The following is a 14,587-nucleotide window of genomic DNA, read 5'->3' as shown; positions in this document are numbered from 1 at the left end:
TAATTTTGATAGCTCATCAATTACAAACTCTGTAGACTCTCCTGAACACTGAATTAGAAACCGTAGCGACATGAGTTCACCTCGCTCCCTTCTTTCAAATGTGACTGCACCAACCCACGGCTTGAAGACAGTGTTGCCGTAGCACAAAATATAAATGCGAGCTGTGAATCAAGTGTAAATAGAGAATGTAAAGAAGCATAGTTTGCAGACACAAATATTTTTCTGATCAATGGATTCCATGTGTCAGATGCCAAATATGAAAAGATCTACACATTACCAACACATGCATTATATAAGGCATAATTACAGACTTTTAGTTATGTTTTTGAAGGAAGGTCAATAGAAAATGAGTGCATTTTTTTACTATTATTACCAGGTTACAGTCAACAAGTAAATCACTTTTAACAGTGCAAAGAAATAGGATAATGAAGTACATGTTGTAGATAGGACTAAAATGAAATATGTATGACTAAGCCAATAAAGGCTTGTGGAGAGAGCCAAGCAAACAAGATCAACAAATACAGAAACTACATAAACACTGCCTGTGTGAGTCCTTGGTAACTCCATGCCATGGAGGAAAAATGTGCTGATGATCTGTTTATGCTACCTTTTTACTGGAACTGGTTCCTGTTGCAGAGAAGAAGTCCTAAACAATGAGAGGCAATTAAGGTATTTTGACTGACAACCAGCCAATGCGTGTCACTGTTACTTGAAGCAATAGCAAATGTTTGCTATTTTTTCTCAAGGATCGGTTTCAGTTCAATCATGAACACAACGAGGTCAATTATAGAGTATAGGTAAGATCTGCTTCCTGGTGAGACATTATTGAGATAGACAAAGCAACAGGTTGCAACTGCTAGTTCATTATTATTGACTGAAGATCATTTAGAGTTTGACCTAAAAAATATTATTATTATTAATTCATAAAGTGCAAATTTCGTCAGAAACCAAGCACATTTAATTTACAATCATTAAAAAATATATAGTAGCTGCTTCTTTTTACAGATACTGGTGACTCGTTTAGAATGTGGATGAGTGATGCAGCGAAGAGTGAACCTTTCACTAATGTCCAAAACAACATTTAAAACTATTTTCACATGTACATAACTGTTTATTTCATTTGCCACTTAAATTAATAATTACAATATTATGAGCTAATTTGATTAACATTACTGATTGTCAAATATGTTGTCCCTTTGCCTTTATGTGTTGTAGTTTGTTCACTAAGAAAACTTTTAATTCTGCTGATAAGCATGCAGCACTTTAATGTGGGCAGAAACTGCCCAGCCACGCCCGCATACTACAAACACAAAACATAAAGACAGCTAACCTGTCAAAAACTAAACCGCCTCTGACGTGTTGTACAGGAACGCTTTGTTGGACTTTTGTCTAGGTCTTGTGATCTCTGGTTGAATTGCTGTCACTGTTTAAGTAAGATTAAGCATTCTAAACCAAACTGAGGAACTGAGTGATCTGAAGCACAAAAGCCGCTCATTTCCAAAGAATCCTAAAAGCAAAAGCATCTGATGAAAAGATTGGAATAAATGTGACCATGATCAAGCGTTTAAAAAATATTTTTTTTCCTTCCGGAACATAATTTGAGTTTCATGTTCTGTAACCTTTTCTTTTGCTTTAGAGGACATTTCCTTACTCTTGAATGTTTAATCTTCCTGCAATGTGAGAAAAAGTGTTATCTAGAAATCTACTTAGCAGCATTTATCTTGAGTGCTTGATTTTTATGCGTCATTGTTCTTGTTAAACTTTCCATAGTCATACTAACAAAGCATCCCAAAACCCTCCCCGGTACCAACCGATACTGACTGAAGTTTACAGTAAATGGAGGCTAATAACCCCTGGCAAAACAAGGTGTGGTCAGGACAAGGGAGGGGGGGCAGGATGGTGATGGTAGAGTACGGGCAAGCATTTACATAATGATATCAGAACGCTGGACTGATTCAGAGCAAATATTTGCAGAACGGAAAGTGTCTGGGACCATATTATATCACCAGGTTTTGAATTTTCAAGCCCATTTAGCTGACAAGGACCAACCAAAATGGAACGGAAGAGGAGAATGGAGTCTCCAGCAGTGTTTGTCCTAATCCTGGCCACAATCTCTTTTGAAGCCGGTAAGGATTAATAGCTTTTATTATTTGAGTGGATTTGATATTTTTAATACGCTACATGGTTATATTTTATTCTTACAGCTCCTGTGAAATGTTTAGAAGCAGATATCGTGCTCAAATTCATACCGGCTGACTGTTGACTACTGCCTGCTTCTTTTTTTGTCTGCTTCTCTAGCCCCTGCACACACCCAGACTTTGCTCGTTTCTGAGAACCCCTTGCCAGTGGGCAGCCAAGTCACACTTTACGACAAAGCCACTGTCTCTACAGGCGCATGGATATTCGAAAATCAATTTATTGTGCTTATAGTCCCAGGACAGGAAATCATAACCAACTCTTACAGCAACAGGGTTACATTAAATACGACTGCTAATTTCACATCGCTGACCATAAAGTCGCTGACAGTGGAGGACTCCGGGATGTACACCTTACAGGGACTGAATTCGTTTTCAGCCAATGCAATGCTGTCAGTCCAAGGTAAGGACTTTTTATGTATTTCAATGTCTATCAATTAAAGCTCAAATTATACATAGAAGTAGATAAATGAAGATTCCTGAAACTTCTGATAGTGTTCACACAATCTGGCATCTACTAGGTTGTCTTTTTCCTTTATATTTACATCACCAACCACAGCAGATGATTGCACACAATGAAGCCAGTGATATGATTGTCGCAATGATTTCATAATATTTATATTTCTTATCTCTTTGTAAGCTGACAGGAGTCTGTCGAGATTAAATGAGAGAGTTTATACCTAATTTCAGTCTGAGGCAGATATTAATACTATTTTATTTGTCATCAAAATAACCGTGAAAATAATTTCTGAATTCACCTCAGTAATGAATCATCATTTACTTTTATGCACTTCTTTGACGCTGCCTGTAAAGCTGCCTCATGGGGTCTATTGTGAACATTTTGCGAACTATTAAAGCTGCGACTTCATTCATTAACCCGTCTCGTCTCCAGCCGCTTATCCGGGTCAGGGTCGCGGGTTTATGCTGTAGCCAATCCCAGTTGGCTATGGGCGAACACCCTGGATATGTCGCCAGTTCACTGCAGAAAAGCTGTGATTCAGATGCTCACCAAAACAATTCTGATGAACAAATCAACACATTTCATTTCATTAATTTTTCTGTCTGGCTTCTGGCTTCAGATTTAAGATCAGACTTTATTTAAGAACACACAAACTGTTGAATCTCTGCCTACTAATTCAATTTAATTAAATAGGAGATACTACAATACCTGTTCACTGCATTCCCAACAAAACCTGTCATTTGACCTTTTTTTTTTTAGAACCAGTTTCAGATGTGACTCTGAAGGCAAAAGCAACCAATCTGGTGGAGTACAATGACACAGCAGTCCTGATGTGTTCCGTGTCCAACGGGACGTCATTGTCTTATGTTTGGATGAACAACAGTCTTGCGATCACAGCCAGCGAGAGAATACAGTTCAGCGATAAGGGCGCCAGTCTAACTATTGACAAGGTGACCCGCTACGATGGGGGGCCATTCCGGTGCAACGTGTCCAATGCTGTCAGCGGTGGAATCAGTCCGCCAGTAAATCTGAACATCAGCTGTGAGTTTTCGCAACACAGAAGATTAGTGGCCTGCTGTATACGTTAAACTCTAACCACATGACATTTGCTTCTTTTTGCTCTAACAGATGGTCCAAGCAACACAACATTGATGATCATGCCCATGAAGTACACACATAAAGCTGGGTCGAACATCACACTCAGCTGCTCCACTGACTCCAAGCCTCAAGCAACGATTAAATGGATGGTTGACGGAATGGCTCTGGATCACTCCGACTCAACACTTCACCTTAAGAGTGTTACAGAGAACGACATGGGAAAATACGAATGCATATTTCACAATGCAGTCACGCTCAGGTTCGACAGTGCAAATGCAATGATCAAGATTGAGGGTAAGGCTGGATATTTGGTATTGTTAGAGAACCTTTCATTTTCTTTCGCTCAACAAAGAATTATTAAAGTGAATTTAAATAAGACACTTCCCTTGTCGTCTTTTAGACCCGATAACAGCAGTTGTGGTGAAGGACAAAGGTAAGCCAGCGATAGTCGACAAGTCGTTCACCATGTACTGCGATGCGACTGGATCCGTTGGCAAAGTCCACTGGTGGAAAAATGGTCATAATATTTCATCTGACAATACGACGGTATTTGACATGAACAAAAAGACACTAACCTTGAACCCAGTCCAAGTTTCAGATAAAGGAAATTATCAATGTCAGGCTTATAATAATGTGAGCTCAATGACCAGCGACCCCTATACATTGGAAGTATACTGTAAGTATCTGAATCTTTCTCTTTATGTCTTTTCTCTCTTTATTGATAAATTATATACTTAGAAAAACCTCTTGCAGGAATATAAAAAAAATATCTCACTTTCATTCTCAATTGTCTGACATTAAAAGATGGCCCAATGAAACCTGTGATCACGGGTCCGGCCATGGGTCTGACAGGAACCAAAGTGAAACTCAACTGCTCAAGTGACTCCCATCCTCCCAGTCACATCAAGTGGTACTTCAATGAGTCTCTGGTGGCCAACACCTCAAAACTAATGATTGGACCTCTGACCTTAAACATGAGTGGAAAGTACATGTGCAAGGCCTTCAACAACATCACTGGAGAAAACAGCTCTGCATACATGATGCTCACTGTTTTGGGTAACTGACTGCACAAAATGCCTATTTGCTTTCTGACCAAAGTGAAATATTTCCACATTTCCCAATTATCACCTCTAAAAACGATTAGATCTTTGTTATATTTGTTAAGCTGTGCAACCGAAAGTTCACTTGCACAGAAACATTCAGCCTCAAGATTCAACAGTCAATGTTTCAAAGCCGAGACGTCCTCATCTTTTTTATGTGTAGCTTTATTATCTACATCTAAGAAAGCAAAATGACAAACTATTCTTAGAGTTACTGTTATCACAAATCTAAAACAAATATGCAAACCAGCAGTGTAGCTCACATGTTGCGTTAGCCTTCTTACTGTGATACCCTCGTCTTTCCACAGCTCCGGTAACCAAGGCCTCAATAAAAATTGTCGGCCCTGAGCCAATCCTGAACCATCATTTCATGCTGTTTTGTGAAACGACTGGAGATGTTAAGTCAATAAAGTGGATGCGTGATTCGTCTCCTCTCTATGCCGATGAGAAGCGAATGCTCTCCATGGACAACGCCACGCTCACTTTTGATCCTGTCTCCCATGACAACGGCGACTACCAGTGTGTCGCCTCCAATCCGCTCAGCAACTTCACCAGTAAAATCTTCAAGCTCTATATTTTTTGTGAGTACTCTGCAGACACTTTACCCTAAACTCTGTGGTCCCCTTTTTGCACAGTTCTTTCTTGCATTAATGTATTGACAGCCATGTTGGATTTCTGTCACTGATGGTGATTTAAGCTAATGTATCCATGTGTTTAGATGGACCCATGAAACCAACCATCATGGGCCCAAAATATGTCAAAGTGGGAGACAACGTCACACTGAGCTGCAATGCCTCATCGAACCCGCCCAGCACCTACAAGTGGTACTTCAACGGTTCGATGTTGGCCGATATGTCTAAATATGTCACACCTCCTTTTACCCGCAACATGAGTGGGAAATACACCTGCATGGCCTTCAACAACATCACGGGGGAAAACAGCACTGTGTACAAGTTTCTTTCTGTTGTCGGTGAGCGTTTCCGTGTTTCAATAACTGCTTCACCCACAGATACGCTGGACCAGGAGGGAATTAATGAAAGGTTATGGATTTGTGCATTTTTCTCAGATCCAATAACGGCTGTAAAGATAGAGGCGCCAATGAAGCATCCCGTTGAAGGTTATTCCTATTATCTGACATGCAATGTGACTGGGCCTGCTGAGTATGTTTACTGGATGAAAAATGGTGAACGCCTGTATGGGGACGACAGAAAAACTATGCACATGGATAACAACACACTCAAATTCTATCCCGTTGAATACAATGATACCGGATATTATCAGTGTGTTGCTACCAATGTCGCCTGGAACAAAACCAGCCCTGCTTATAAACTCCTTGTGTACTGTGAGTACATTTTAAGGATTTATATCACTAAGTACTTCAAACTGACAATTTCATATACTGTAGTACATCTTATGACATTTAACTAAATACAGAGCCATAAGTACCTGCTCTCTCTCTTCTTTGCTGTTGCAGTTGGACCGAAAAAACCCTTCATTCATGGGCTGGGTTATGCAGAGAAAGGAAAATTTGCTCATTTCTACTGTTTGGCAGAGTCGCTGCCTCTCAGTTACTACAGCTGGTGGTACAATGGCTCTGAAGTGGCCAGTACTTCATTGCTGGTAATCGGTCCTTTGTCTTACAATATGAGTGGAGAGTACACCTGCGTGGCTTACAATAATGTAACCGGAAAGAACAGCACATACTCCAAGATGCTCACGGTCATCGGTAAGGAAACTTGAGTTAGGTTTGATTCACGCACGTGAACGTCAGAAAGATTCCATACTGACATCTACTATGTTCACAGAGGCTATAGAGTCAGTGATGGTCAAAACCGACACAGTTCCAATAGAGTTTAAAGACTTCACTCTCATCTGTGAGGTCATCGGGCCCTACGACAAGATCTACTGGATGATGGATGATATGCCCCTCAACCACTCATACTACAACTACATGTACCACAACTACAACTACACTGACCACAACTACAACTACAACTACACGGACCACAACTACAACTACACGTACCACAACTACAACTACACGTACCACAGCTACAACTACACCTACACGTACCACAACTACAACTACAACTACATGTACCACAACTACACGCACCACAACTACAACTACAACTACACGTACCACAACTACAACTACACACACCACAACTACAACTACAACTACACGTACTACAACTACAACTACAATGACAACACAACTTATACAGATATGTCTTACCACACGCTGAAGTTCACTCCAGTGACGAAGTACAATAATGGGAAATATCAGTGTGTCGCCACCAACCGGGCAGGTCATCACGCCAGCGCCCCGTACATGCTGCTGGTCAACTGTGAGTGTTGTTTCCTTATTAATTCAAAGTGTTTTATCCAGTTCTGGTGAAATCAATATATTCAAAGTGATGTATAAAAAAAAAAAGTGTAACATTTAAACCTGATTTGCTATTTTGTACCAATATTTTAATGTACGGTATAATCAGGTGTAACTGCAGGCTTTGCCGTTAATTGTTTGTAATCATAGAGTGAGAGAATTTGTATGAACACACGGTGAGTTTAACGAAAGGTCACCATAATCGTGAGATTGTGAAATACTTTGGGCAGTTATCTGAATGTTGGTTCAGATTTGTCTGACTAAAATGTAATTAGCGCCTTACAAAATAACCTACTGATCATAATTCTGTGTGTTTGCAGATGGGCCTCTGAACGTGACTATCACTAGATCAGACGCATTATTTGGCCTCGTCACTTCCCTGGTGTGCTTGGCTGATTCTCATCCAGAATGCGACTTCTACTGGTTCCTCAACAATCACACGTCACCTCGAGAGACTGGCTCTACTATTTCTTTCCCTTTAATAGGAAATAATGAGGGGAACTACACATGTAAGGCGACAAACCCTGTGACTGGTATCACGATGTACCAAACCAAAGCCGTCGGTGAGTAAGCCTTTTCCTCTGCCAACAGAAGATGCAGGAGTTTGTATACTGTACTCCAGTTTTCCTGTTTGTTTGTCTATAAAATAGCACTAAGGTTGCATGTGCATGTTGTAATTGAAGCAGTATGTGATTCACTACTGCAGAGCTACAAATATCTTGTTCTAACTGTACTTTCTTCGCCCTCTTAGGTCACGCCTCAGCTCTCTACACCCCATTTCACGGCAGTCTGATGTTGATGGGTGTGTTTGCTTTATCTTTCACTGTTCTGTTCAACTGAGAAAGGCCTATTGCTCCCTCTACAGTCGACAACCTCGCTGTCGTTGGCTTATTGCCATCACGTTTTGAGGGTTTGTCTGAGTAGAGAAATATGAAATTTTAGATATAATGCACTTCTATTGCCTGTGTATGCGCCCGTGTGCACAAGTGTGTTTGATGCTTTCATTATTAGCACTGTCTGCAGATGTGGAGGTTGTTTGTGGCCACCAAATACAATATTACTGTGTATTTTAAAATGGGGAAACAAAAGCTTATTCTTCTGCAATAAGTCTCTACTCTTTTGATGCAGTTCTCCAATCTGAGCACCCACAGGTCTGTTTAGTTTATGCGTAAATCATTGAAGTAAAAAAATCATTGTATTTCTTAGAACATTGTAATGTATTGTATTTATGTATAAATCAAAAGAATCAGCATAATTTGCTGGGTCTCAAAGAGCAGGTTCCAATGCAGATTGTGTGCAGTCAGAATGATAATCATGACTTTTCACATTCTCATTACTTATCCTTTTCCATAATGCTTTTTCCTCTGCTGTAGATTTTTCTACAGTTCTGGCTCATTAACATTATACACAAATGAAAATTTTAACTTTTGAGATATTGCAATTTCTGTAAATCAGTTTGTGCGAATCTAATTTTATTTTATTTTAAAAGGTGACACATTCTAGATTCTGTGCTTTTTTTCAATTGAGAATAACTTAGCCTTTACTACGCAATGGGGGAAACTGAAACATTAAAGGCATATTTACGCTCACCAAGCCTCCCAAGTGAATCTTTCCTTGCAGAAGAATCTCACACTACAAACTCATCACAACTAGCAATGCTTATAATTATCACAATAAATGTGATTAATAATTCAAAGGACGACCAGTACCATTTTGTTACATATTTAATGCATTATTTTGTTTCTTATACAATCAGCAATCCTGAAGCATAATTCAAGTTCTGGAGCACAATCCTTATCCAAGAGGCTCGGATGCAATTTAGTGTAAAGCCTTTAAGATGGTCAAATGGATACATGTTTTGAAGATGGGATAACATCTGAAGCACAAGCAACGCAACGTGTGAATACAGCCTTTGAACAATCACCGACTCAAGTACATTTAGATTTGCAACGAAACACTACCTCTCACATACAAAATCTTTTGCTGTTACAATAGGTGATGCAAACGATGTGACACGATAAAAAAAGCAAATATAATGAGAACTTTTGGTCACTCAAATTAACATGTAAGGACATTAGACATTACAGAGAGAAATCCATTTCCAAACACACATAACTAAAGAACTTAACGAACTGATAAGCTCAAATGACAAATCTCAACAATGCCTGGTGAAAGCAGTTCTTGCATTTTCAATCAGATGCATCCTGGCACCCAAACAGGTTTTTCTGGGTAGTTGCTATTGCAGTAACCTCAGAGAGACACTATTCTGACAAAGGAGGAAATGTTCATATTCTAAGGAAAATTAGGCTTGATAGTTTCACGACAGCTGCAGGTGAAAGGATGTCATCCGGTGCAGTCAAAAATGAGAGAATGGCAACCACTGTTTTTACCAGCAGCATATCTTTAATAGAGTAAAAAGCTGCTGTATTTTGAAAGCCGTCTTCATAACCCCTGGATATATTATACAAGTGTGGCTTCCAATTTCACCGTTCTAGATATCTTTGCATTGTCCTAACCTTTAAATTCTTGGTGAACAAGGAACTCTCTTTTTCAAATTCATCATTGGTCTTATGTGGTAGATAAATGAAATACTTTAAGGACCACAACCTAATCAATCAAGTGCTTACTGGGAATGAAAGGATGACTTGGTCAGTGCGTTGAGTTTTCAACTGTATCATACATAAAAGACTTAAGGTCCCATTAACTATAACAGTGGTCACCAATGTTGGACAAATAGTGTGTGCAGTTCTTAGCCCTTGATTCTTGCCGTCATTCAAGAGTTAATAAGCTCAGAGTGAGGACCACTGCCGTACTGTGTGTTTATGCCCTGGTTGCTCAGTCCTCAGCAGGATTTATCTAGCATGGATTTAAGATGGGCATGCAGGGGTTCACACACACGCTGATAGCCTTGAGGAGTCAGGTGAAGGTAATCATACATGTCCTGATGGGAGATGCTACCATTGCAGTGGACAAATCCTGGATCCACATCAAGGACAGATGCATGGGGAAGGGAAGATACAGCATCACAAACCAAGTTGTTCACCTTGGCATTTCGCTCTCGCAGTGGGTTTGGCATTTTACCTCTGGGCAGTAAATTCTGTAAAAATACATGTTGGAAGTTACTTTTGAAAAAATGGAAGACTTGGCATTCTTTAAAATATATGCATCACAAGAAGAAACAAATGGTCAATAACTAAAGGATTCCTCCCTTTGCTATTTTGTAGCCTACATAGGCCAGCATCACATGTAGATATATCTAAGCCATTTCACAGACAAACCAACCCTTTAAAATGTCGCTTAAAGGGTTCACATACCATCTAAAACTATTTCCCCACATACTATTGCAACATTTCACGAAGCTGAAATGGAGCTAAAGGAGCAGATTTTCCTTTAAGAAATGCATCAGAAATAAACTTACTATTACAAGTGTCCGGGCATTGGGGAGCTTGTTTTTGATGACCTGGATAATAGCCATGATGCCTCCACAGATCTGTTCAGCAGTGTGACCATGATTGTTAGTGCCTACCCACAGCACTACAACCTAAAACAACAACAACAATAAGAACGGAATAAATAACTGAGCCTATGTCATTGATGTATCACAAAGTTAAGGATAATCAGACTACATTGTGAATGCACAAGCATAATTATGCGCTCTATTTTTAGGATTGATTCGGACCTTTGGGCTGATGTTATCCAGTTCACCGTTGCTTAGTCTCCACAGCACATGTTGTGTTGCATCACTACCAACCCCAAAATTGAGGGCATGGAGGGGAGAAAACAGCTGTCGCCATATCTGCAGAGAAATGGCAACCAAATATCAACTTAAAGGTCTGTAAAGACATTGATGAGAACAAGACTTGCCATCACACAGAATCTGAACAGTGTGCATTTCATGTTTTACCCCAAACTGATGCATGAGCTGAATGAGCGAGTCTCCAACAAACAGGACATCAGGCTCTTTGTCTTTGCTATCAGACACAAAGCGGTTGTGCTATTAAGAGAAAATGTGAAGGGCAAAAAATGTTATTTCTAGATACAGCATCACAGATAAAACACGATAGGCTTCTCTATTAATAAAAAAAAATCTGCCAAATTATACATAAAAAAACAAATGGAGACATTCATTCAAAAAATGATATGTTTTATAGACTTTGTTCTTTGTAATCATTTGAATCCTAGATAAAAGAGTAGTGGACAAAATATTACCATGCAGATCTGATAGATCAGAATTAATTAACATATTTCATTATATAATTATATTTAAACTGAAAAACTACACATTAGCCTGAATGCAGGCAAACACACAGACAAAAACTGATTGCTGCTCATCTGTAGCCATGCTGCTCTCAGGAAATAAGTCAAAGAAACGCCATCATGATGAAGTTATTCGACATACCAGAGACATCCATCGTCCATCTCCTTGGACGTCCACACAGGGAGTGGGTGTGGCGGCTGGGTTTGGGTCTTCTGCACTCATTACTTGATTGTGTTGAAAAAGCAGTTACGCAGGCTTTTCGGAACCTTTTATGTAGCATAAACAAACCGCTAATTGGCAGTCTGTAGCTACGACTGGTAGCTAAATCCAAGAAGCTTGCTAAATTAGCAGCATTAGCTAGCCTACTTGCTGAAACAAGATACAGTTCGGTTCTCCGGTTCAAACAGCCACAATTCTTAATCTTCGATTACGCAAGCCTGCAGCATATAAAATAATGAATGCTGAACTTTACGCAGCTGCTAAACCTACAGACATTACCAAACACACGACAACATAAAAACCAAAATATCGTCACCTCTCAATCAGTTTCAGGAAGTACATTTTCATCGCAGTCGCAAGTACCATTGCTCTTCATGAGGGACTAATTATATTTTTCTCTTTGTCGTTTAAATCGATCCGGTTTTCCTTATTATGCTTAGGTATATATTTTAGAGCATATTAAAAGAGAATATGACAAAATAATTATTGTTTAGGTGATGAAGAATATATTTTTCAAAACGTTGTTTTACCTCCTCCTTCGAGTTAGTGGACTCGTCCTGCTCGTCGACGTTCACGGGAGTTAGTGCTGCGCGCAGAAACGCATCTGCTGCGTGTTGCCATGCAACGACAATGTCACGTGAAGAAAAGAAACGATTTTACACGATTTCGGTAAGCTAATGAGTTTCACTCTTAATTACATTTTAATCAATATAATAATGTTTCCAGGGAGGTTCGTTGTTTGACCTGAACGTGCCTAAAGTTAAGCCTGTGTTTGATAGGAATTAACGCTAAATACTTAACTTCTCACAGGTGTGCTGCATGAGCACCTGGTTGTTTACGCGTTCGCCAATCACCTAACCGTTAGGTGATTGGCGAACGCGTTAGGATCTCATCTCATCAAGGAATCCAAATGTTGGTTCTCTAGAAACGTATATTATTACGCAAATGGATATTTGTTACGCGGAAAATGAAGTTAAATAAAATGTGTTTATTGGTTTGTCATCAGGAAGCTGCTGGAGGATTTTTGAAACCTGCTGGAACGGCCAAGAACAAACCATCATGAATTGCATGTGTGGAAGGACTTTGTCTGGCAAAGAAAAGATCGTTATTAATCAGTTAAAATCATCAGAAAAGAAATGTTTCTCCAACAACAAACTCACTGCAGCCTGCGGTTGTTTGAAACGCTGCAGTGAGATTGATGGGCATCGCAAGATGAAGCGACTGAAGAGCAGAAAGGAGAGAACCCACATGAGGGGCAAATGGGAAAAGGCTCCGAAGTCCAAATCGCATTCGTGGCACTGCCATCACCAAACCAGTAAAGACATAGCGCATGTCCATAATTGCTGTCGCAGTAAAATGAACTTTAATTCAGGTACAGATGTGCCATTTGCAAATGTTCCTGCTGCACAAGAGCCGAGTATCATCACAGATCATCGCCTGATAGGACACCAAGGGCTGTTCAACCACGAGGTGAAATCTATTGATATCGAACGCTTGTTAAGTGAGCAGAAGAAACTGGAGAAAAGTTGTCTGCAAATACCAGAAAAGACTAATTCTGCTTCACACCCATCTTCAACATCTAACGTCCCTTTGTCTTCCTCCATCAATATGTTTGGTGCTGATGAGGTCGTGCTAATGGAACAAAAAGTAGACCCCTTGTCCCCCAGCGAGGCCCAGGATGACAGGGAAGAGACGAGTCAGGAATCAGATCTCACGCCAGGGCAGAGACCACTGCCACAACCTGACCGTTCGTTTGGAAATTCCAAAAGCATTGCATCATCCAGACCTGACCCCATGTCTGAAAAGGGCAAAGAGTCGCAGCAGAGTCCCGTTGATGACAAAGGAAATGTGAAGGGAAGCATCCCAAAGGACCAGGAGTCGCCTTTACCCCAAACGGAAGCTCATGGTTTCAGCCGAAGCCCTCAGCTGTCCAGCTCCTACGCTGCTGGCAGCATCGACCTACAGCACAGAGCAGAAGAGCCCGACCACACATCTCAGACTGTCGGTGCATTAGCAGCACGTTTATGTGACTGTTTGCAGTTCCCACTTATGAGACGGGAGAGTTTGGTGGCTGAGAGCAGGGAGGTGCTGCTGAAAGCTCTGCAGGAGAGGCACGGACCCCGGCTTCAGGAGAATCTCCAGAAGGTGCAGCAACACCTCAGCTTTGGTATTGAACCGACGAAGGAAGTCCAGGATCAGGAGCCAACCATGACGGGTAAAGATGAACCTTATGTCCTTTAATATTATATATCTATTATTTATTTGTGCAATAAATATTAAATTGTGACGTTTTCAGCGACGTTATGGAGATTTTATGCATGGATTCACAATTTTTCAAACCATAATCTTCTGGAACCAATGGTCACGTATTCATATGAATTATGGAACAGGTTTTCCTTGCTGTAATTCTCTTGTTTAAACTGGTCATTGAGGCCCCTTCATGCTTCAAGTAGAATGTAATGGAAAAAATAATGGAACTTTTTGCCTGGGTTGCAAGAGCATCATTGATGTCTGCCGATAGACCTCGGAGCACACGTTTGCTCAAAACAAGGACTGGATTTTGTCCCTCATGACTCGCAGTGCTGTAAAAACACAATAGGAATGGATAACTTAATGGTTTGAATAAACAGGAAGAAAAACCTGTAAGCTTGCATATTGGTCCTGAGGAATTATATTTTACATTGTAGTTTTTGTGCACATCTTTATTTGTGTATCCCTTTTTTAGATTCGGGCTACAAGTCTGCAAAAATGACAGGAGGCGGGCTTTTTAACTGGCTGTCCAGTCCACACCAGCGTCATAGCTGGAAACAGGTAAGAAGTAAAGTTTGCTCCAACCTATGGCGTAGCTGTTGTCCTCATTTTAATAAT

General features: G+C 40.2%; 2 protein-coding genes across 2 annotated transcripts; one reads left to right on the top strand and one right to left on the bottom strand.

Annotated features, from left to right (window-relative positions):
• Positions 1-2,071: 2,071 nt before the first annotated feature.
• Positions 2,072-8,821, top strand: LOC137912991 (carcinoembryonic antigen-related cell adhesion molecule 5-like). The gene is made up of 12 exons (XM_068757127.1): positions 2,072-2,126; positions 2,299-2,598; positions 3,415-3,696; positions 3,784-4,047; positions 4,154-4,429; positions 5,572-5,823; positions 5,920-6,195; positions 6,328-6,579; positions 6,659-6,796; positions 6,938-7,204; positions 7,563-7,805; positions 7,994-8,821. The coding sequence occupies exons 1-12, from the start codon at positions 2,072-2,074 to the stop codon at positions 8,080-8,082; spliced, it is 2,694 nt and encodes an 897-aa protein (XP_068613228.1). The 3' UTR covers positions 8,083-8,821.
• Positions 8,822-10,084: 1,263 nt separating this feature from the next.
• pafah1b3 (platelet-activating factor acetylhydrolase, isoform Ib, gamma subunit) lies at positions 10,085-11,722 on the bottom strand. The gene is made up of 5 exons (XM_068757731.1): positions 11,642-11,722; positions 11,147-11,236; positions 10,922-11,038; positions 10,661-10,783; positions 10,085-10,339 (listed from the first exon to the last, which is right to left on the bottom strand). Exons 1-5 carry the CDS (start codon positions 11,720-11,722, stop codon positions 10,085-10,087), a joined length of 666 nt encoding a protein of 221 aa, XP_068613832.1.
• Between the last annotated feature and the right edge of the window lie 2,865 nt (positions 11,723-14,587).

This window comes from Brachionichthys hirsutus, chromosome 3, assembly GCF_040956055.1.
Source record: "Brachionichthys hirsutus isolate HB-005 chromosome 3, CSIRO-AGI_Bhir_v1, whole genome shotgun sequence".
Taxonomy (NCBI): Eukaryota; Metazoa; Chordata; class Actinopteri; order Lophiiformes; family Brachionichthyidae; genus Brachionichthys; species Brachionichthys hirsutus.
This window is presented reverse-complemented; position numbering and strand designations above follow the sequence as displayed.